Here is a 25,484-nt window from a genome sequence, read left to right as displayed (position 1 = left end):
ATTTTGATTGTATAAGGTGATATATAAATAGATTGAAAATGAAAATTGAAAAGTTAACTGTTTAGAGCTATGGATAGGACAGGACAGCCACACTACAAACATATAATATCAAATATGATGCATTGCTATGGATTAAACTAGGCAGCGGTATACAATGAGCTCAAATGTGCCATCTACAACAGCTAAATACAACACACATTAATACAGCAGTAACACAAAACCAAAAACATCAAATATAATAGTGAAATATTGACAGGGAAAATTTTACTGTGCAGTGAGTATTTCTTTTTTTCACAATTTAAGTAAATTTAGCCAATAATGCATACATTTACCACCACTGGCACCATGGATTTTATTGATGAGATGGAGATTTCAGATCCATTGTAATAAATAAAAATGTTGTTATGTCTCTGCCCAAAGCTGTGGTGACTTTTTGGACACAAAATTTTAACCTCAGAATAAATGACCCAACAGTATTAGAAAGACTCAGCTCCATCTGGGCAAGAGGCCTACTGCCCGATAGCCTACATTAATAACTGAATGTAAGATTTGTCTTCATGAATGCTTGAATAAATAATTTTTCTTTTCGTTTCGTTCATTCATAATGAATTCCAGCAGCGTTTCATTGACGGATTTGTTGTCATCGGACCACGCCCACAACCTGATGACGTCTCCGCAAAAGCACACCGAACCGGTGTTACGTCCATGTCCGTCCATGCATTCCAGATAAGTCCACTTGAACCTTTACCCCGTCCACTAGGGGGCGCTACGGGGAAAACTATTCAAACTGTAAGGAAAGACTTGTGATGCTACTTCGCTATTCGAGGGTGGAGAACAATCTGCAAGACAGATCCGTATTCAGGTGGGCTGCCGCCAAACTTCTGCACTTATTTGTAATTAAAAGCACGCTTCAGGGTTGACTTTGCTGATGATGATAGTACTCTTTAAACTAACAAAGAACTAAGAATTAAAAAAAAGCTTAAGGAAATATTTCGTAGGGGGAGAGCTAAAGCATGAATTATTGAAGTGACCTAAAATAAAGTGTGCATGATAGACGTGAATAAATGAATTTATCAAAGTAACTAAACAGTTAGTATATTTAACGGATAAAATAATGTGATGGTAATTGTATTTACGTGGTGACGATTGTCATTGTCAGGAGCAGCTCGGGGTTCTCACAGAGATCATTCATGTAACAGTTTAATGGAACGCGAATTAAACTAAAGGACGATGTACTTAGGCTTGAAAAAATAGTCAATTAATCAGTAGGTTTAAATAGTCATTAGTTCAACAATTTAGAATTTTGTTAAATTGGGTAACTATGGAATCTATATTTAAGAGTATATAAAGTAAGAATATAGTAAAGAAAAGTAAGTTCTAAATAACTGTGAATCAGCATTACAGATAGTCATATGAAACATTCAGCTCAGAGATAAAAAAATTCACAGGAAAAATCTGCCAGAAATATCCAGTTTCATATTAATTTTTAGAAAAGTTACTTGAAAGTGATAAATGGTAATAATAAATAATAATAATATTTCTTTACTAACAGTTTCTCTGTCTGATTTTTTTTTTTTTTACAATATCATTTAAATGTGGTGAATAGAATTACTTTTACATTTACACTTCATTTAGCAGACTACTTTGAACTGCTATCTCTGCTGTATAGTGAAATAGTGTTTTAAACAGCATGTCTCTCTCTTTCAATTTCAATTTCAATTTTATTTATATAGCTTTATGCCATCCATTACAATTTCCCAACACATTAGATTTAGTGAAGTTTTTTTTTTTTTTTTTACCAAAAAAGTCATATTCATATGTGCCTCTGATTTTTTTTTGTTTGTTTGTTTGTTTATATGTACTAATACTGTATTGAAGTAATATCCTGACAACCTTATCTTACCATAAAACTCAGTGTGACAGGAGAAAATGTGTGTATTGTACCAGTTCATCAAGTTATATTGTTTTTGTCAGGATCGGCCTATGCGATAAAATGTACGGCATAGACAACAGAATAGTTTGTAAAATATTTGATTAAATTTATCAATAATGAATCAATATTGACTGAAATTTTATCATGATAAATTTTTCAACCATATTGCCCAGCACTAGGTTAGGACGACATCCTGTCCCCCATCAACATTCTCATGGATGCGTATGTTGATCTCTGCTATTCATTTGGGTAAGCAAAAATTTTCCTTCAACTTCCCAAGACTTCTATTTAGGAAGGACATATTTGTATGTATTTAAAAAGGTATTACAAACACAGAGCTGGCTATGAAAAGTTTTAGAGCTGATCTGAAAAGATATCTAAAAAGCTAAAAGATGTAATTGTTAATTCATTCAAAGCAAGTTAAACATTGAGGTGGACCTGTTAAAAAATGTACTGTGACTGAGAGCCCTGCCGCAACAGTGGGATTTTCAAAGTTGAATGCAATGAGGTGGTATGGGATGTTAAGGATTTTGATGGGTGAAAGGAAGGGGATGAACTTGAAGGAGGAAGTTGCCCGCTCAGGCCAGTCTGGGATGCATGTATTGAAGGCCTTGGAGGAGGAGACTAAGTGGAAGGGATCTGTATCTGGAGTCACCCGAGCCAATTATGGGCAAATAGGATAGATAGGGCTTGTGTAAAGGTGTACAGAATTTTACCAGTAGGTGTCACTCTTGGCTCAGCATCTGTTCCTGTTGAGTCCATAAATAAGCGTAGCAGCTCCACAGTCCAGGATTTCTGTTCACTAAAATGCTAGAGGGGGTTTAATTTGAAATGGGTACGGGAAGTGTTGTAACAGTGTATTGCCACAACTTCAACAGGACAAACGGAGCAGATCCAAACGAAGGTTTGTACTGAAGTTTTCTCGTGTATAACATTTAGACTGCATAGCCTACACAAACTAATTACTGAAAAGAGTTGTTTATTTTAAATATTGTTCAAAGTAGTTTAGTGACATTGTATACACATTTTTCAACTCTTGTAGCCTACATCACAAGACAGGGAAAGCACCAGCCTGTGAAGCTGAGTTTATCAGTTGAGTGTAGATGCATGCCTCCACTGAAGAACCTGGGACCACCTCGATGTGGTTGGGAGTGCTGAGCCTCCGGGATGAGGATTTCAACCCCCATGTCGCTGCCGCCACCGCACAAGGAGAGAGAATGGTCTCTGGTTGGGAGATAGTCTCTGAGGTGTGCAGGAGGGTGGGAGCAAGGGTGGTAAGAGAGGGAAACCTTCCAAGGAAAAGTGCCCACTTAGCCTGTCAGGACTTAAAAGGCTTGGCAGAGGAAGGAGACGTTTTTATGATCGGTCCAGACCACACACGGTTATTCAGCCCCTTCCAGTCAGCACCTCCAATTCTAGAGTGCCAGCAACACAGCTCATAGTTTCCAGTGTTGTAGTTGCACAAACAGTTGTGTTTGCTCAGGGGAAATTGTGTGGATAGTTTATATTTAAATAAAAGTTGATTTTAAATAAGACAGGTTTATTCATAAATTGTGAGCATGATAAGGTTGTTGGCCATTAATATTTTCATTGTATTAGACTGAGCTACTTCTTTGGCGAAAGTGTGTTGTCTCTGTTTTATCAGTGTAACACTGGATGACCAGGTTTTACACTGGCAGAGTTTAGCTTATAATGTCTTAAGTTTTGATGAACTAGGCAAAAAGCACTGAAAGAGGCCGTACTATGCAGAGTAACATGTAATCAACTTCAGCATGCGACAGTCCTATGCAGACAAGCTAACAAGTGGCATTCCAGCATGACAGTTTGTGAAGACAGCAGAGAAAACCTATGTCCACTGTGCTGGTCTCTTTTACTCTCATATGTCATCCTCTGTTGTTGTCTCGATGATTAAATGAGTGTGAGCTTGTAGCAGCAGTCCAAGGTGGGAAGAGAAAAAAGAACACAAAGTCAAAGTCATATTAGCCTGATAATTTCAGTCATCGTGGACTTTGTGGACTGGTGTGAGCGCAACCACCTGTGCTTAAACACCAGTAAAACAAAGGAGATGGTGATTGACTTCCGGAGAAGGACATTACCACATACACCAGTGAACATCCAGGCCTAGCCTCTGCTATTCACTACGCTGTGGTGTGGAACCAGTGCTAGTGGAACCTGAACTACTTCTAAAAGCTTGACAGATACAGCTAGCCCCTCAGCTGTGCTCCTCAGCTCAGCCAGTTGTGGATCAGCTCAATTGTGTTACCATATCAACTAAATCTGCTTTTGTAAACTGAGTGCTATGAGAAGGTTTTTTAAGAAACTCAGAAACCTGCTCAGTATACATGTTTAACAGCTTCACTTTGACTACACAACCAGAGCTAAATACATTAAAAGTAAATAAAAAGATGTCAGCAACGGCTCCTTATGAGATTGCTGCTGAAATAATGAAAAATGACTACGGCTGATGACCAGTGACCAATGAACAAAACCAAATATCAATGTGTCTGTTTCAGAGAGCAGACTGAAGGTTGCGGCAATTTTGGAAGCGCTATGAATGACTTCTATGATGGGATGAAAACTATGTCCGAAACTGTTGTTGACAGTGAACAAGTCGCTTTTGGAGAGCAGTGGCTTGAGCGTACCTTAACACGTGTACAGAGATGCTTTGCTAATCAGTCTGCAGGTCTGTCTGGGTTGTTGGGGCAGCTGTTCCTGGTGTGGCTGTCTCTGCAGAATGAGTGGGTGTACAGAAAGCAGCAGTTGGAAAGGGGGTTGTTGAGGCGGTTAAAATCGTTGCACACCTTCTCGCCTCTTTGGTAAAGGTGTTTGCCTGCTGTATTGGCTGAAGGAATTCTACTGAGAAGAACAAAGAATCATGTCTATCTACATAAATCGAAACATGTGATATGTCAATCAGTAGGTCATTAGTGTTAGTGAGTGGATGTATTATATAATGATGTAAGTATGGTGTTGTGTGGTGTAAGGTAAAGAGGACAACCTAACCGAACCAATGAAACCAAGAGCCAGAACCAGAGCCAGCAATGGAGGGACAAGCTGACAACATGATCATGTATAATGTAACAATATTCAACCCAGAACCTTAGATAATGTGACATGACAAAGTTCAACAGTGTAATACACATATTCAAAAAACATTCCCTATATGGCCTTTCAGTGAATTGAAGCAGTCATTGTACCTCTCTTCCTCATTATTTCTCCTTTCTTTGTCTGATCTTTTGAAGTTTGGTGTGTTCTTGCTCCACAACAGACTTCTTTTAACCTCACCTCAGCAGACCTTAACACCTTAACACTTGTCAAGTGTTGGCTGTAGCACATGCTGAACACTCCACCTTTAAAGGAGAAGCACATGAATGATTGTGGTGCAATTGCTGCAGTTTTGTGCGGTACTTAGGTTGCAAAATTATTTTCAAATTTTTGTCCACCAGCCAAATGGCTAGCGAATTTTCAAAGTTTACCAGCCAAACAACAGATTACCATTGCTACCCACCACTTGCATATTTTACCAACGGTTGGCATGTGATTGGTATAATTATGTGCCCTTGTTGGATTTCACATTAAAACGACCCAAAAACTGGGGCGTTTGGATAGGCATCATACACTGCTGGCTACAGCACCTTATAAAACAGAACATTTTGTCTTACAGAAAATGAATAAGGCAAACTGATAAAACACCAGTGTGACTGAGCCAAACATAGTAAATGTTAGTTCACTTGATGGATCTGTTGTTTTTGACAAGGTAACTTGACTATCTCTTAGTTAAGCACCAGCGTAAGCATACCAACATACCAGCACAAAACATAGAAACATAAATATTTTACTTCAGTCCAGCAAACTATGGTCCATGTTTTGTATAACCTACAAGTAAACATGACATCTTCTGCTTGCCTCAGACTTCCTGTGTGGATAGCATCCCTGCTCCATGCTGCCAAATGCCTGAGGAGTGACTGTGCCCGTCGGAAGAAGTTTTACAGGCTACTGCAGAGGAAACTGGTCAGTACTCATGTAATAAAATTCAAATAAAATATGTGTTACAATGATTTCTTTCGTCTTCATACACAGGTTTTGACCATATCTTTAAAAAATACCCCCGTCTCACACCCTCTGGGGTGTGTGTGTCTGTTTCAAGCTTGGATCCCCTACCAGAGGCCTGGGAGTTTGAGGGTTGTGCTCAGTATCTTAGCTGTTCCCTGGACTGTGTTCTTCTAATCTAGACAAAGATCATAGATGTTGTACCTGGAATCTGCTGGAGCCACTCTTTCAGATTGGGGGTTACAGTCCCCAGAGCCCTGATTACCACTGGCACCACTGTAACTTTTACTTGCCACATCCTTTCTTGCTCCTCTTTCAACCCTTGGTGTTTTTATCGAGCGTCTCATGTTCCTTCTTCTTGATGTTGCTGTTGCCTGGGATCACTACATCTATCACCACTGCCTTCTTCCGTTGTTTCTTGACCACCACAATGTCCGGCTGGTTCACCATCACAATTTTGTCGGTCTTGAGCCCTGGACTTCAGCTGGATGTCAGCCTGTAGTGTCAATATCTCATCCTCCACTGCAGATGAGTTCAGGTGAAACAGTGTTACAATTTTTGATGTCAGTGAATCAACCTCAATGTCTTCCCTAAATGGGTAGCACATAAATGTAACAACTGGCTTGAGTAACGCAAAGTCTTGAAAGTGTCTGTCAAACTCCGACAGTTGTCAGTCTGCTCTGTGTAGCGTGCAATGTTGAGGTGCAAATATGTTTTTTGCGTTGCGTCTCCAGCTCTGAAATGAGGTTATGGAAGTTCCCCAAACTGTGGCGTTGCAGCTTTGAGGACAGATTTTGCAGTTTTTGTTTGAAAGCATTAACTGAGCTGATCATATTGACCACAGTTTTGTCCCTCCAAAGCCGCTGAGTCAAATCCTCAGCCATGATAGTTGGACAGCTTTGATTGAAGATAATATTTCCAGTTTGTTTTTAAAGTCCCGAAAAAATGAGCCTGCTGCTTTTACAAATACCGCTTTTATCATTTCTCCATCTTGGAAAGACTTATTGTCCTTAACGATGGAGAGACTCACCCACAATGAAGCTTTGGTAGCTGCCTTCGCTTTTGAAGTCAGCCCTGAGAAAAATGACTGCATGTCCGGACAACCGTGATTTTAGTTCCTTCACCTTTCTTTTTCTCAGCTCGCTTCTCGGAGGGAAGTTCGTGTCGTAGCTTTTATGAACAGTCCGAAAGTGGCGCTCCACATTTCCATTCTTCGGAATAGCAATGGTAGATTGACAGACCATGCAAACGCACTTTGAATGTGACATTGTGGGAAAAAAAAGTCTTCCTCCCATTTCGCATGGAAGTGATAAGTTTTCGGTTTCTTTTTTGATTCGGCTCCCGCACTCATTTTTTACCCTTTCGTTAGAAGAAATAATTTGTAAGGCTAACTCGCTAGATAGTTCGCTGCAATAGCTTGCGTGGTTGACTGCACATGCTTGGACTCGTCTTTCAGATAAAAAACGAGATCTCAGACTGGCTGCCCTGTATTTCAGTCAACTGGCAAGTGCTGGATGACAGACTTTGATTGGCCTGCGATCTACCAACACTACCTTTGCGACTGACCGGTCGATCGTGATCGACGTCGTGGGCACCCCCAATATATCCCATCTGGGTGAGGTGGCTGGGGAGAAGAATGTCTGGACTAGCAGAAGAATTTCACCTGATTCTTCTGATTACCAGGTCTGGACTGTCCTATTTTACTTCCACCCAAGCATCAATGAGAAAAACAGTAATAGAAATACAGTAGGTCTTCACAGGGCCACCAGAACAACCACCAGCAGTCATGAAATATTAACCCTTTTACATAGAAATACCGGGTTTTGGTCTTTTACACTGAACAGAAAAATGCCAGCATACAGTTCTGGAAGCAAAAGATGTAACGCAACAACTGTGTGCCCTGTCCTTTTTACATAGACGCTGATTCTGCTCTGTCAGTACCTCCTCTACGAGCTTAAACGTGGAACAAAAATCAATGTCCCCCATTCTGTGGTTGTGCCTTTCATACAGACCAGTTAGGTGGAATAGTGATGCAACATTCCTGTATGGAATAACCTGTGTAAAATATACTATTGTCTCAGCTCTTCCTCTTTTATTCCTTTATCCTCCTCTTATCTTTATTTCAGATGTTTCATGGGGTTGGTGTGATGGAGGGGAATCTGTGCCAGCCCACCTATGTTTACCCTGAAGAGGTGAAAATGTTGGCACGTTCTGTCTTCTCAGAGAACATCTGTGAATACCCTGATCCCTGCCATGATAAGGTGAATATGAGCTTCTTTAGCAGTTCCCAATATATACTAATTAGGTTTGTGATAAATGCTTCTTTTGTCATTGTTACATTTATCCAATAGTCAAAATGGACATAATATAATGATGTGTAACTGTGTCTGTATTTCAGGTAGTGTATGTCACTGTAGAGGATCTGCATGAAGTTCAAAGCAACTAAAGTGCGGGTCTATTCACTGTACAAGTTACAGTCATGGTTATGGGCAGTTATGGACCAGTACCAGTTTTGTATTGTGGGAGGATCACTTCTGAGCAGTATTAGGTTTACTTTCATCTGGTGTGATACCATTGAATATGAGAAAACTGTGAAAAAAAAGGTGATTGTTATGTTTTAGCTACTCTATGCACTATGTTGAATCTATTTTTTTTTTGAGTTGGTTATCTTTGTGTACGCTGTAAGGGGACAGAAATCATGGAGATGAATAAATGGTAGTTCTCATTCTTTATGCCACTTTAACTCTCAGATTTCAGCTGAATGTTTTAGTTGCAGCAACCCTACTGGCCTTGATGTTTACCAACAGCAATTTTACAAAGTGTTCCCTATGTAGTAATACATTTCACAAAGTAGTGAACCTCACCCAATCCATCCGAACAACTGAGCCTTTTGAAAATGCTTCTTTCATACCCACACATGATGCTATCAGCTGTTGCCAATGAGCCTGTTTACCTCTTGAATGTTCCAAACAGGTGTTTTTTGAGCATTCCAGAACTTTCCAGTCTTTTGCTGTTCTTGTCACAACTTGTATAAATATTGTATGTGTATAAATAACATAGTATTATGTTAAAAAAGATTAGCAAATTATCACATTCAGTTTTATTTGTTTGTCTGTTCTAACTACAGCCACAAACCACCAGGAAACATGAGTTGCAGTGTGCAAATCACAGATCCAGTCGTTAAATTTATGTTATATGTTTATAAATTAAAGCACAGTGAATATTTTAAATAATGATTAGTTAAACAGGTGGCACAGTGGTGCAGTGGTTAGCACTGTCGCCTCATAGCAAGAGGGTTCCAGGTTCGAATCCCGGTCTGGGCCCTTCTATGTGGAGTTTGCATGTTCTCCCTGTGCCTGCGTGGGTTTTCTCCGGGTACTCCGGCTTCCTCCCACAATACCAAAAACATGCACATTAGGTTAATTGGCTACTCTAAATTGCCCCTAGGTGTGAGTGTGAGAGTGTGTGGTTGTCTGTCTTTGTGTGTTGGCCCTGTGATTGACTGGCGACCAGTCCAGGGTGTACCCTGCCTCTCGCCCGTAGTCAGCTGGGATAGGCTCCAGCTCCCCCGCGGCCCTGACGGATAAGCGGCATAGAAAATGGATGGATGGATTAGTTAAACACATACATCATGATTATCATTAATATTCATGTTCATCAAATCAGAGATCGCTCATTAAAGTTTTACTTCTATTTACATGGAAGATTACGCAAAAGACACATGGCAAACTCTCGCAACACTCCTTCAAGTTGAAGGTCTTGGGAGACAAAGAAAAGGAGGCCTCTGTCCATCCCTGCATTTACAAAGTGTAAGGTGAAGTGGGACATACCACCACTATGTTGAACCTATGTTGAACTTTCTCTCTGAATCTTTCTCAGTTTTTTTGGGAACTCATCACACATATATACCGTCCCTGAGAACGAGATGCCTCCGTTCAGCCACCTGCCAGTGAAAGCACGGTCAATCAGAGGATCTCTTCTTGTGGCCTCATTTGTTGTGCCAAATGATGACAATCTGGGTCAGTTCCTCACCTTAACAAAACAGACAGCGCCATTGTCTTTGGCTTAGGAATCAATATGCCAACTTGGTACATTGTATGATATGTTGTATGCTTTGATGGTATGGCTGTGGTCCAAACACTGAATCCTTGAAAAATCAATGTCTTTGATTCAAGATTTAAGATTCGAGATCTTTACTGTCATTGAACAGTTACCTGTACAACAAAATTAGACAGCAAAGTCACAAAGGGGCAAGGTGAAAGTGTCGAGTGAAGAAGCATTGTAAGAGCAAAGGAAAGAGGGGAGCATATGCAAGGGCATGATAAATAATAAACACCAAACAACAATAAATGGGCTACATGCAGAGGCCGTGAATAACAGTGCATCATGCGTAGTGGAGGTAGCGGAGCAAACCCGCATTGACATCAATCAACAGCAGCGGTGAGGCGACAGACTGGGGGACAGTCGTGGCCTAGAGGTCGCTGGTTCGATTCCCCCACCGGACGGGCAGGAAAAATTTGAGTGTGGTGGAGTGATAATGTCCCCACCCCCCCATTAGCTGGCTGATAACCCCATTAACCCCCAATATGCTCCCCAGGCGCTTGATGCAGCCCACTGCTCCTGTGCGTTGCGTGTGTGTGTTTCAATCAGTGATGGGTTAAATGCAGAGAAGTAATTTCTTTAGTAATTTCCCAGCTTGGGATTAATAAAGTAACTGGATCTAAAGATCCTCCCAGAGTGCAGCATGTTGAACAGGTGGTGGTTAGGATGAAGGTGATCTTTTACGATTGCCCAGACTCTGGTGAGACACCTAGAGCTGGTGATGGCATCCAGGTAGTGGAGTGGGCAACCGATCACCTTCTCTGCAGATCTGCTAACCCTCTGCAGTGTCTTCCTATCGGCACTGTACAGCCAGCGTACCACACAGGGATGGCGTGCACCAGCACGCTCTCGATTGTGGCCCGATAGGAGGAGGAAGGCGATGATGCAGTATCTCAGATCTGAGATGTCTACATTCCAGACAGTCTGAAAGGCATCACCTGACTGAAGAGCGGGAAGGGAGACAGGAGACGGGTGGTTCTAACCTGTACTGCTGAAGCACTGGAAACATGTTGGTGAGACAAAACAGAATAATTTGGGTCAGATTAAGGGGTCCTTGGTGTGAAATTGTTCATAAACCACTGCAGAACCGCTGCAGTGACTACAGATAATTCCCTTTTAAAGCAGTAAAGTTCATAAACTGCTTGTATACAGGTTTCATAGGCTGCATGTAATGTAACATCTAAATGTTTTTGGTGAAAATTGCACATATTTTTTAATTCAGTTGCATTTATTCAAAACAAGAAATATTTATGTGTGCGTCAAATATACACTGTCAGACTTCTTTTTATTAGGATTAATTTACATTCACATATATGATCACTTATCACTTATCTGATTCCACTGAAGAATGGATAACAACATTGTTTAAACATCTAACCTCGAGTCATCACTTAAACAACCAAAACCATCTTCTGAAAACCTCTTTGAAATTAAATTTTCATCGAAAAGAAAATGAAACTTTAGAATGTAGACCAGGATGATAAGAAATAAATAAATAAAAATACATTGCTCATGGAGTCACTTTGGTTGCTTTTTGTGAGGTGTGATGATTCATTTTAGAAGATGTTTGTGGTGTTTTTGTTATGAAGCTTATCCCCATTAACATTAACATTATTAATAATAATAATAATAATAATAGAAACGCATCAGTACAATACATTTCAACAGCACCATAAACTATATCATCCAAATGGTCATAGATGACGAGTTCGTGGTTTACTGCAGGACGGTTTGATCATACGGCATTAGTGTGGTTTTTTTTTCCAGGTAAACGTGTAATTTACTCATTTGGAAAAAGAGGGGGCAGAGAAATCAGGTTCAAACGTGTTAAATAATTCTACCAACAGGGGGCGCTGTAACCCAGTTCTGAGGTTGTTGTGCGCTGGACAACAGCTTCAGGTGTCTGGAAAAGAAAAGTTGTTCTGGATATGTGTGTGTGTGTGTGTGTGTGTGTGACAGTATGGGAGACGTTCTTCACAGTATTACACAGTGCTCCAACACAACGAGGCCGAGGTACTTTTCGGTGAGCTGTGAACCTTTCCTGAGTCGCAAACAGCCTCACAGCAGCGGGTAGTAATGGATGGCTCGGGTTGTGGTCGAGACTCGGCCGCGGACAGCAGAGAGGAGCCGAGCAGAGGAACACGGCCGGATCTGCTCATTACCTGTCTGCCGGAGAGATACCGCACTGCCAAGTTCGTCCTGGCGGCATACCTGTTCTGCTGGGCTGTGCTCAGATGGTACCAGGTGAGATTCTTTCCTACACGCTTGGCTGTTAAATTCTAAGCAGTTTGCAGACAAGGTGCAGACAAACTAACAAACAAACAGGGCGCATTACTTTACACAGGGACTTTACGGAATTGTGAGAATGTTGGCCACAGTTACAGTCTAATATCCATCGCTGAGTGCAGCATTTCAAGAAAATGAATTATCTTAGTGATTGTCCCCGCACATTTTGACAACAAATTTTACTGTAATGAACAAGGCTGCGGCTTTGCAGTGGCGGAGCTAAGGAATTCTCAATGTGGTGGCCTGGATGGGCCCAGTGGCCATTTTGTTGTGGCAGAGAAGTTCTTTATTATACTCAAATAAAAATGCTTCTAGTTTGCATCTGCAGTTTGGATGTTCACCCTGTGCCTGCGTGGGTTTTCTCCGGGTTCTCCGGCTTCCTCCAAAAACATACACATTAGGTTAATTGGCTACTCTACATTGCCCCTAGGTGTGAGTGTGAGAGTGTGTGGTTGTTTGTCTTTGTGTGTCAGCCCTGCGATTGACTGGTGACCAGTCCAGGGTGAACCCCGCCTCTCGCCCGTAGTCAGCTGGGATAGGCTCCAGCTCCCCCGCGACCCTGATGGATAAGCGGTATAGAAAATGGATGGATGGATGGATGGCTGCTCTACATTGTCCCTAGGTGTGTGTGTGACTGTGACTGACTGGTGACCAGTCCAGGGTGTACCCCGCCTCTTGCCCCACGACTCTGATGGATAAGCGATATAGAAAATGGATGGATGCCTGGATGTTTGGAATTTAGACAGTAGTGAAATAAATCAAATAATATTTGGTGCAACATTATTTTATTCCCTTCAAGTGAAATACACTGCTTACACTAGAGTACAACTGTGATTGTTTGGTGATGCTGGTGTTTGGTGGTGGTTGGTGATGTAGGCTGCTATCAAATGCGTCACATTCCTCCAGATCAGCCACTCACAAAATTCAATCACTTCAGTAGCTGGGTTTCAGTCTGTGGAGGGCAGTCATTATGCATATAACACAAGATGTAACGTTTGCACAAAAATGTCAAGATTTTAACCCGAATTGATCAGTAACACTGCTAAGATCCATCCATCCATCCATTTTCAATACCGCTTATCCGTCAGGGTCGCAGGGGAGCTGGAGCCTATCCCAGCTGACTACGGGCGAGAGGCGGGGTACACCCTGGACTGGTCGCCAGCCAATCACAGAGCCAGACAACAACAGACAACCACACACTCTCACACTCACACCTAGGGGCAATGTAGAGTAGCCAATTAACCTAATGTGCATGTGTTTGGTATTGTGGGAGGAAGCCGGAGTACCCGGAGAAAACCCACGCAGGCACAGGGAGAACATGCAAACTCCACATGCAAACTCCACACAGAAGAACCCAGACCAGAATTCGAACCTGGAACCCTTTTGCTATGAGGCCACTGCACCACCGTGCCGCCCTGCTAAGATCTATTTAAACTGATTTTCAGCAGAAAAGCAGTGGTTAAGGGGTTTAGTTACTCTTGTGATTTATTTCTACAAGTATTTATACAATCTTAAAAGGTATTGGACTACTGCAGTGAAATGTGTAAATATCTTCTATTCTCAAGAACGGGATTAGGAAGATATATTCATCACCATGTTGTAGAAGAAGGAATAATTGCATATTTTGGGCACTAACATTCTGCTACAAGTAAAAACATTTGATATACACCAGGCCTCGGGCACCAGACTCCTCAATGAAATAAAACCAAGAGCCATGTTAATATATCATATCAGTGTTTATCTGCAGTTTCAGTGTCTGTATCTGCAGAATATACCACAGACATGAAAAAATAACCAGATGAGCCTGTATTGACACGAACACGTGTGAGCTTCGGCACTGCCCAACATTAAACAGGGGTGTGAAGCTAAAAGGTTAACTATGTGTGAATGCACAGAGATTATATTACCTGAAGTTTTGTCACAGTAGGCCTTCATGCAAATACTAGATAGTGCTAACTGTTATTTTTTTCTTTGTGGCATACTAGGAGCTTTAAACTTCATCAAATAGATACACCCATAGAGTATGTTCTTTTTTCTGTCTGAGAAAAAACATGCCTGAAAGGCAATTGCAACTGGGTGCCCAATAGGGTTGCTGCATGGTGAAGTAGGCTTGACGCTGATATCAAATCTAAAATGGGCTCTTAGTGATCACCGAATGAAGTTATTAATGTTGTGTTGGTGCCAAAGTGACATTAAACACACAAATCACTCTGATTTTAGACAAATAAGATTGTCAAATAAGTTTTTTTTTTTTTTTTTTTTTTTTAACTCGCTTACTTTTGGACTGCACCTTTAGATAAGTACATCCCTAAATATTTATTTTTGATTGTTGAATCAGAGTCATATAGCATAATTCTACGATTCTGTAGGATTATGATAATTCAGCATTGCAGGCTATGGACTATGGATGTAGTGGTATGGATTGTGCTCTGTTAAAACTAAAACATTGAGTTATCCTAGTTTTTATTACGACTTGCTATAATTTTGACTGATTGTTCTGAAGGTTCTGTTTCACAGTTTACTGCATATCATTTAGTTAACAGCTATCAAATGAGCAAAGTGATTTTGCTGTGGTGTCTCTGTCCACATTGCAGTTGTTGAAGAGGAGCATGATATGAATCTTGCCTGACTGTTTGCACCAAAAAACATACATCATTGTTCTTATTATTATTTTGTATAATGTGGCTATAAAATAACATTTTTGCACTTCTAAGTTTGCATCTTTCAGTACAAACTAAAGATAAACTGAAACAAGAGTTTGCATGAACTGTACATTGCTAATCTGTGATACTTTACACCAAATAACGCCAAGGGACAAATCTAAAGAGCAAAATCTGATATGTTTGTGAGACTGCCTTTCTTTTGCAGGATCTTCACACGCTGCTGTTTGAGGGATAGTTGGAAAAGACTGAGATTTTGGGTTATTGGTTTCCTGTCGTGTACATATCTGATTGCAGAATTTGTACATATGTAGTGTGATTCTGCATCAGTTCAATCTGTGAGGATGCTGTTGCACCCTGTTAAGGCTGATAAACCCTGACCCTTTACCAGCTGGGCCTGATAACGGCTAAATTTGAATTAGGTAATTTACATTACATTAGATAATGGACAATAAATAGACACATTTATCCATATATGGCAAATTTACATTAACATCCCAGATTTACTTGTTTGCTTGCCGCAGTGGTCTGGCACAAACAACCCAAAAATCATCACTTCATACTCCAGGACCTGAATGAACATTGCTCCTTCCAGAAAGAACCATAGCAGGATTAGCTGCTAAAAGGTCTTGCAGGTGGTTGGAACAGTTGACCAGGCACAGACTAGCATGGATCAATATGGTTGGGCTTTTCTGTGGAGAGACCTGTTTAGAGCAGGTCAGCCTCATCATGACACACCAGCTTTAGAGGAGAAATTATATGAGCAATGTGACTATCTTATAACAGTGTGCCATTTAGAGTGTGTCTCTTAGTCTACAGTACACTGAATACAAGGAGTCAAAAAAAAAAAAATGAATGCGATAGGTGGCCAAAACATGGAGCATATTCCAGTTGTTAAGTGAATTGGTTTTCATTATATTCACCTCAAACCACAACTTTCTTATTGCTTTTGAGGATCGTATGTTGCTGTTGTTTTATCCCATAGGTCTACTGTGCTCACATTATATTATCTCCATAATCACTTGTATGGACAATTTTAAAAAAATATACATATATGGCTATGGGCTGTCTGGAACTCAGTGAGTCTTTATCCACCTATGTAGAAGCTAATGAAAACCGCTCAAAGCTTTTATTAAGCTGGTACTGCTGTGGTATTACTTGCATACGGTGTGTGTTAGTACACACTATGAGAAGTGTGTAATAGTGTTCCCTAAAAATAAATCATTGTTTACTTGTTAGCCATCACATCAGATTTTTTCCTTAATGTGTTCAAGGCACTTTATTAGTGAGTAAGTCAGGGCTATGGTGCATCATGAAACTTTGTTGTGAGATTCTGCACAAGGGTGTGTTAGGAGAAGGGTTGATCCACTAGGTGGAAAATGTCCATTAACTTGGTTCATATTCTTTTATTTGGGACAAGCAAAGTCATGTCTTAAATCTGCTTGCAGACTCAAATTTGCTTAGTAGTTAAGGAGTTCGATTGGCTCACACCTACTAAACACTGCTGGATTTCGAGCCTCAATTTATGGAAGTCTGTAGACATGCAGTGTGTATGTTTGTCTTCACTGATATCTCAGATAAGGTTTTGCTTTCAGTCTTATGCTTTTAGTCTTGGTAACTTTGAGATAATCACGGCTGCCCCCCATGCTCTATCTATGATATAAAGATTCCTGATGTCAATTGTGTCAGTACTTTTATCTTTGACCACCAAAGACATGTTGCCTTGTGTTACCTGTGGCCTTGTCCTCATTATGAAATATAGATTTTTTTTTTTTTTTTTTTAAATCATCTCACCTCTGCTGCCAACTTACCCATTAGTTTCTCTGGCTCTCCCTTCTGTAAGCGATTTGCTGAATAATTTTAATAATTAATGTTCTGACTGCTTAGATGAAATTGCTTCTTTCAAAACCAAAAGATCTAGTTCCCTAACAGTGCTTTGGATAAATGGAAATAATTATAGGATAAGGCATGAATTTCACAAGGTGTTGGAAGTGATTGTGGAAAGCACCCAAACTCATTGTCCCCCCTGGCAATGCTTTGTCTTCTGAAGAAGAAGACACATTCTGGAGCTGCATATTTGGCTGCTAACAATCAGTCCAACCCCAAGAACATTGTTCAACAGTGGGAGCTGTGTTATTGAACCTCCCCCAGGTCAGATATTAGATGCCACCCCTGAGAAATGCAAAGAATTCTTTCACTTTTTAACTTAAAGATCTTCAATGTCAGAAGTTGTATTTTGTCCCCAGTTTCTTCAATAACTGTTGATAAGCCATGTGCATGTTCCCTCAGCTCTTTTAACCCAGTTTCTCCAACTACCCTGATGGATTTGGCAATGAAAATGAAACCCTTGCAATATCCTTCTGATGTGCTTGTTGTAAAATCTTTAAAAGGCGTTTTTTAACAGTGTCCCCCGCTATGCCATAAATTTTAAAGTGCTCTCTGGTGACGGATTATTTTCCTGATTTTTGTTTTTTTTTAAATTGCTCTGGTTCAGGTTCTTTTAAAAGGGCTGTTATTCTACTCCTCTGATCTTAACAGTTTTAAGCTCCCGTATAATTGACAGTTGTCAGGGCATAAAACCAATGATCTATTGATTTTTATAAATCTAGATGTGATAGCCTAACAATGTCAATTGAAACAAGAAGAAGAAGATTCAGCTTTATTGACAGTATATATATTTTTACATACACACACTGAATTTGTCCTCTGCATTTGACCCATCCTTAGTTGAACACACACATGCAACACCCGGCAAATTACATGCAGTGAAACACACACAGGAGCAGTGGGCAGCATCAAGGGGTTAAGTGCCTTGCTCAAGGGCACATCAGCCGGCTAATGGCGGAGGGGAGCATTTTTTGCATCGATCACTCCACCACACCTAAATTTTTCCTGCCCGTCCGGTGGGGGAATCGAACCGGTGACCCTCCGATCACAAGCCGCTTCTCCAACCTCTAGGCCACGGCTGCCCCCACAAGAATCTAAACAACAATGTTTAGATCAAAAATCTAATTGAATTGTAGCCTTAAAATCAAGATTCATGACACCCCTATACGGGACGTTCAAAAGAGTTAATCTGTGAATGTCTTTCATAAATATTGTATTCATCATTGTGTCATTTTTTCGTTTCCTTTCCCCAGAAGCTAAGATGCCAGTCTGCACCTCCACAGGTAAGAAGCCAACAGAAAATTCATCTTTTTAACCTTTCTTTTCTTTTTGACATCTGTTGTGGCTGTGCTCCATTAGCACGTAGCACACGTTAAGCATATGTTTTTCTTTGAAACTCCCAAACCAATTCACAGAGCATGGTCCCCTCTTGTGAACCTGATCGAAAAATATATACAAATATAATTAAAATAGAAATACAACTTAAAGCAAAAAGTTGTTTCCTTAGGATAAATAAAAAGAAAATGAGAAATTTTGCTTTCTGAAGTTAACAGGATAAATTCGCCGTTATCATGAGAAAACAAGCTTTGTCATCTTGAGATAACAAAATAATTAGCTTGTGATCTTGAGGTAATGGCTCTTGGCTTCCATATTAAACATCTCCAACCTCTAGTGGGTGGCTGTTACTCTTACTGCTATAGAAAATGCAACGTCACTGAGTTAGCAGAAAACTGTCAGCTGCTGTCAGCTCATATGTTTAGTATTATTTGGTCAGTTGCAGTTTTTGCAGGGCATTGCAATTTCTTCTTAAGTTCCACCCACTTGGTTTTCTATGAAATATGTGTTCTCTGTTATTGTAGCTTTGAGAAGATTCTGTTTTTAGTTGGTTGGAACTTTTTCCATCAGCGGTGGTCATCAGGCTTAACCAGCCAAGTTTACGGTTATCATATTTTAAATGAACCGTCAGAATGTCAGTTGAATGTGTGTGATAACTCAGGCTCTGTTTTCTGTTCTAGCTTGTGGCAGAAGGGCTGGGTAATGGTTTCCATATTTAGATGAAATAATTACACGCTGAGACTTGTTTACTGCCTTTGGACATAAACCATATCTGTTTGAACACAAATACTAATGCAGCACTTCAGAGTAATTTCTTCCGGCATTTGTGCAGGTCTTCTGCACTGAATGTTTTAGAAGCACTAGCATAAAATATTGAAACACACAAAAGGTCGACACACAAAACAACACATCTGTATTTTTTCCATCTAAACTGTATTACTGATAAATGGACATTTACAGAAATAACAATGTGCTCTTATATTTTAAAGTAGGAAGTCGCAAAGTGAAGCAGTGCTTTAGGAGAAAGTAATTTTCCATTTTAAAGGGGAACCACAGCAACTTTTAAAACTTGATTTCACAAATACCATTAATTGATCAAAAAAAGTTTAAACTGTGGCAAAACTTGTTGGCAATTTGTATGACATGATGTATAATTTTTTTTTATAGCTGGTGATTCCAAAATAGGTCTGGCAACTATGTTAATAATGTACATGTTTATAGTTGTATAGCTAATATGTAATATTTTGAGATAAAAATGTCAAAACAAAAAAAAAACAGAAATCCATCATTTTCATTTTTAGACATTGAAAGTAATCATGTGTTTCACCTCTCGACACAGGTGAAAAAAGTAGGTAGCACACAATCAACTCTTTTTGTATGGAGGAAGAGCGAAATGCTGCACCTTTTAATGTGATGGCCTGCTGTGAGGCCAGTTAGATATACTGTCAGATTTTCTGAAACAACATTGGATAGTAGTGAAATGAAAATTCAGTTCACAAGCAGCAGTTCTGATGGACATTCCTGCAGTCAGCATGCATGTTACATACTTCATCAAAATTACATATCTGTGGCAATGTGTTCACAACAAAAGTTATCTCATGACACTTTCCAATTAGAGCAGGTCTAGACCAAACTCTTTAATTAAATTGTAATATAGAGAACCAAACATTCCCCCTTGAGCAAGCACTTGGCGACAGTGGCGAGGAAAAACTGCCTTTTAGAAGGCAGAAACCTCGGAGCAGACCCCGGCTCAAGATGGGCGGCCATCTGCCTTGACTGGTTGGGTTGAGAGAGAGAGAGGGAGAGAGAGAGAGAGAGAGAGAGAGAGTATTGGAGTAAGTGGAACTGTAGATAATGATATTGACAATGAAGTATACAGAAGGTACTATGGTGATTATGATAGCAATATTAGTAACAATAATAATGGTAGCATCTGCAGCAGAGGAGTAACAGAATTAAAACAGATTATGACTAAACAGTAGTAATCGCAGTAAGTTTCGAGCAGGACCACAGCAGGAGGTCCAACCACGATCCATGGGAACCTGCGAGACGAGAAAGCACAAGGACTCCAGGGAAGAAGTTGGGTTAGTGATATGCATTAATGGGACATAAATGTGTGCAGAAGGACAGGGAGAGGAAGAAAGAGAAGAAACTGAAACTAGAAACTGTGCTACTGATCCAGGAGTCAGCACAGGCTATTTTCTCCGAGTGACTATGTCTTCTTTTGAGTGGCAGTGGCTCACAGTGCTGTAGTCAGTGCATTTGTGTTTGAAGGTGTCTCAAAGGGCATTGGGCATTCAAAGCTGCCAGGACGACACTGGTGCCAAGTGCTAACTGCTACTTTCTTTGTGGGTTGTTTTAATAGCATGAAGGAGCACATAGGTTTGTGTGTGTTTCAGTCGGTCTACAGCATATTATCAATGTCAGCGCCAGTCTGGAGCTTTTTAAAAGAAGATCAAGATTCACATCATTCATTCTAGTCGATGAGCTCAAGCTTTTTTGGTGCAAACGACTTAAGCACAGTATTGCATGATTGCAACCATAGTATCTCAACCCAGGTGGTTAGACACTGTTGCTTTGTCATGTGTCATGTGTCCCTTACATCTCATCTAGATGCACAAGTTACCTCTTAGCATCTCAAACATCATGAAATTCAGAGAGACAGTCGAGATATTGTGCTGCATAAATCTTGTGAACAGTTACATTAGGACTTACAGAGTGACATCTGCACTACTAACAATGTCAGAAACACAGAGAGGATGAGCAGAAAGAAGAAAATGTCAATATGCATGCAAAAGAAAAATAAAATTTCAGAATAAAGGATGGAATGGTTATTTTACACTGTTTTTGGCAGTTACAAAAAGATTCTCTGGCAGGGGTTTCTGTTAACCTGGCAGTCTGCCAGGGCTGTATATTTATAGGGTGAACACTGCTGTGACATCATAATATTTCAATTTCAATTTCAATTTATTTATGTAGCACTTTATACAATCAAAATTGTCTCTAGGTGCTTTACAGAGACCCACAGCCTGAACCCCTGAGCAAGCAGACAGTGGCAAGGAAAAACTCCCTTTTAACAGGAAGAAACCTTGAGCAGGACCCGACTCACAAGGGAGAACTATCCTGCTGATAGTCGGCTGGGTGAAGGGGGGGGAGAAGAGGTAGACAGGACAGAGAGGATGAAAGAGAGAGAGAGAGAGAGAAACATACATGCAATAAACATCATAAATTACAAAGGACAGACATGACAGGTTGTTAAAATTGGAATTCTGAAGACTATGTGTTGTATGTATTTGTTTTTTAGCTGATATGTTGTTTAAGTTAGTTATAATAGCACTACATAGAAGAACAACATGGGCAGATGTTGATAGTAAACATTGGGTTTGTCAGAGAGCCGGATGCAGTTCCGGATGCAGAAAGAAAGGGAGGGAGGGACACAAAACAAAACTACTGCAAAAACACTTCTCTGTCCATAACTCAGGACTCAGTGACTACATTTTACATTTGGTCAGATACTGAATTGGTGACATTAAAAAATTGAAACTGAAATGATTGTATAGATCTTCTGTGCTGCTGGGTTGAAGACGTGTGTGAAGCATCCACACTGTACAATTTGTAGCTTCTTCATATTCTGCTTTACTGACCCACCATGTGAACACATATATGTTTCTCTCAGTGAACTTAAATAAACACAAAGCAGTCCTTTACCACAAAGAGGGCTTGTGTTCACCATGTTCTATAAAACTGTTTATAAATGCTTCCTGGGTGAGGTTCCTCTGTGTTTCTGATGGGATTCCAATCCACTTGTAATGCATCACCATGTACCTCAAGTAAAGTGCTAGCCAAAATGAAAAACACAGCTTTTAAAACGGCTTGGGTTGCTGAACAGCACTCCCTCCCTCTGGCACTCCTCCCCTCCCTCTCATCAGCCTCTCTTGTGTGGTTGGACTGCATGAGTCCAGGCTACTGTGGAGAGAGACAGATACTTGTATGAAGAGCAAGTTGTTTCTGCATGTCTGCGTCAGCCAACACAAGCCACCTCACATTGTTTCTTCAGCTCTGCTATGGCACAGGTGAGGCAGTTTCTCCATATGTGAACTTGAGGAAAAGCTGTAAATAAGCAGGAGGAAGAGTTCAGGTCCACAGAGTCTTTTTATATGACAACAGTAGGATTTTGTTATGTAATGACCAGCCTCATTAGTTCCACTGCATTTGGTTTGTGTTGGCTTTGTTTGGTAGGAGCTTCACTGGGTTGTACATACTCTGTGATGGGCAACAGAGCTCTGACAAATGAAAACCATACATATATTCTTCTTCTCTTATGATGCCACACACTTGAGACCACTTCTGTGGGTCGTTTTGCATTTTTTTGAGCATGAAAGAATTAGGCCATAAGCTTATGCCTACAGTAAGCCACTCTAGCTTGAACTGAGATCCTAGGTGTACCTCAGTGGAGCTGTGAAGTGAGAAGTTCCACGGGTTTGGGGTGTATAACACAGGAGTGTAAGATAACTTAACAAAAGTACAGCATAGCTTTATGTTATAACCATCAATTAACGTCAGTCATGAACTATTTACTACATTACACTTTTGCTCATTTTGCAGCATTTGTCCTCAGTTTGGTTTGGTGGATGGCTCTGTATACTTCAGTACCCGTTACCCTCACCTACTGTTGCTATACAGAAGAAGTGTATCAGCTATTCAGAATACACTGTCACTGTATAAAAACAGTCAAAGTCAACTTTATTATCAGTTCTGCTATATATACAGGGACATATAGAGGACTGAAATTGTGTTTCTCTCAGGCCCATGGTAAGGTAAAGTTCTACTTTGATCTGACTAGACATGTTCCACGCCGACTGTTTTTTTACTTCCCAGTATGTTATACTTAATGTTATTGTTTTCATAGTTGCATGGCCTGGTACTGGTTAAACCCTTTGTCAAACAACCAGAGGAATGAATGCCACAGAACTTTCTTTGATTATCTCGCCGTCCAGTTGACCCTCCCGTTTGTCATGTTTTTTCATCAGTGCCTTAGTGAACTCAATTCTGCTCCTTAGCATTACACATAAACATTTTCTGAGCAAACATTGTTTGTTGACCCCGCCCCCCCCCCCCTTCCCCTTCTGTGTGTTTCTAGTAGTGTGACAACTCTGCACACACACACACTCATGTATGCACAGTCATCAGTAAATCAGTATCTAGAGGCAAATCCATCACATTCCTGTCAGAGGCTTAGGGCTTGAGTAGGGTTGGTGTGGTGACAGAGTGATGGGCTGCTGTCCAGACATTAACACACAGTTGCAAAGTTGACACAAGAGAGATACTCAGGAATTTGTCTCTTTTCACATCCAGCCAAGCTGAGGGGAATGGATGGCAAGGAAACACTCAACTGTCCCATTTCCCATGGCCCCTCTTTGCTTCCATGGCTATGAGAAAGGCTGTAGTGTTCTCATTTGACTTACAGTGTCTCAGCTTTGTCCTGGCATGTGCATAATTTCTTTTCTTAGTGACCTCTGACTTCCTAAATATTGGAGGACAGTTGTTATAATGAACAATCATTCACCGAAAGGAGTCTGTAAACTAAGTAAGTTAATGTAGCCATAAAAGCAGCATAATTATGTTATCCTGAAAAGTTTACAGTAACATCTCCTCCTTTTATAAAAAATAATGATGGTCCCTGAGATATATAACAACAGTTCTTAACCGAATGTCAGTCTGAAGATGTGGTATTTTAATTCAGGATAATAAAAAACAAAGGAAATAAATTAATGAGCACATGGAATGACGTGACTGCTGACTGAATACATAAAGCACTAGGATTAATGAATACTGGCCGTTATCCTGGTTTGTAGCAGGCTACCTGTGCAGAATAAATATTCATGGTAACTTAAGTACAACTGCTGTCATAAAACCAAGTTGCAGCTAAATTCAGCAAGAATAACTGAACAGCTTAATTTGCCATTTAGGTTTTGTGCAACAGCCTGCACTCTGTGTGTGTGTACAGTGTACATGCATGTGAGAGAGCGAGTTCTTCAGAGTTAAATTATTTATGTAAAGAAGAAATCTGAACAGGAAATGGATCCTCTAAGCTGAACGCCATACACAGAAGCCAGGAGAAAAGTTTAAACAGTTTAATCACACAGTTCAGAGTTCAAGTACGAAAGATCATGAAAGATTTTCCAAAGGGCAGAAACACTGATGAGTGTTTGGACAGAACAGTTAGCATTCCTGGTGTTTTGGTTTATCCATGTTTGTTTTTTTCCTTGTATGTGTATGTGTGTCTAAAGCTGGGTATGGTGAACTAGTTTCCCTTCCCACATCTTCTCCTGCACACCTGTAGATCATTCCCCTTTCACCATTCATTTAAAAAGACCGGTTCATTCACTCCATCTACAGTTTTGCAGTTTTTCTGTCTGTCCTCTGTATTTTTTTTTTTTTTGGTAGACCACACAGACTCACCTGCCACACCAACAATCTGATTGACTTTGTTTTTTCTCTACTTTTGAACACACAGTTAAGTCTGTATGTATTGGGACAAGTATACGTTTTTTGGCATTTGGCCTCCGTGCACCACCACATTGAATTTGAAATGAAACACTCAAGATGTGGGAGATGTCAAGACTTTGAGCTTTAATTCAATTCAATTCCGTTTAGGATTTTTATATAGCGCCAATTCACAACAAAAGTGATATCATGACACTTTCCAATTAGAGCAGGTCTAGACCAAACTCTTTAATTAAATTTTGTAATACAGAGAACCCAACATTCCCCCATAAGCAAGCACTTGGCGACAGTGGCGAGGAAAAACTGCCTTTTAGAAGGCAGAAACCTCAGAGCAGACCCCGGCTTGAGGTAGGCAGCCATCTGCCTTGACCAGTTGGGTTGAGAGAGAGAGGGAGAGAGAGAGAGAGAGAGAGAGAGAGAGAGCAAGAGTGAGGGGGGGAGATAGGGAGAGAAGGAGCACACAAACAGAGATGCGTAACAACAGCAATAATACCAGAAGTATTGGAACTGTAGATACAGAAGGTACTATGGTGATTATAATAACAATAGTAGTTACAATAATAATGGTAGTAGCAGAGCAGAGTAGTAATAGAATTAAAATAGATTATGAGGTTTATTTATTATGAGATTATGAGAAGGTTTCAAGCAGGACCGCGGCAGGAGATTCAACCATGATCCATGGGAACCTGTGAGACGAGAAAGCACAAGGACTCCAGGGAAGAAGT

General features: G+C 40.4%; 1 protein-coding gene across 2 annotated transcripts in view; it reads left to right on the top strand.

Annotated features, from left to right (window-relative positions):
• The first annotated feature begins 12,009 nt into the window (after positions 1–12,009).
• The window catches only part of arhgef4 (Rho guanine nucleotide exchange factor (GEF) 4), a 120,118-nt gene continuing 106,643 nt past the window's right edge, over positions 12,010–25,484 (top strand). The window contains exons 1-2 of one of the 2 annotated variants that reach the window (XM_046370638.1): positions 12,010–12,328; positions 18,171–18,200. In XM_046370638.1, the coding sequence (XP_046226594.1) occupies positions 12,161–12,328; positions 18,171–18,200 (198 nt within the window). In that variant the 5' untranslated portion in view covers positions 12,010–12,160. The remainder of the gene's footprint in view (positions 12,329–18,170; positions 18,201–25,484) is intronic. The other variant, XM_046370639.1, reaches the window with a different exon arrangement.

This window comes from Scatophagus argus, chromosome 18, assembly GCF_020382885.2.
Source record: "Scatophagus argus isolate fScaArg1 chromosome 18, fScaArg1.pri, whole genome shotgun sequence".
NCBI lineage: Eukaryota > Metazoa > Chordata > Actinopteri > Scatophagidae > Scatophagus > Scatophagus argus.
Note: the sequence above shows the minus strand (reverse complement) of the source record. Positions and strands in the feature narration are given on the sequence as shown.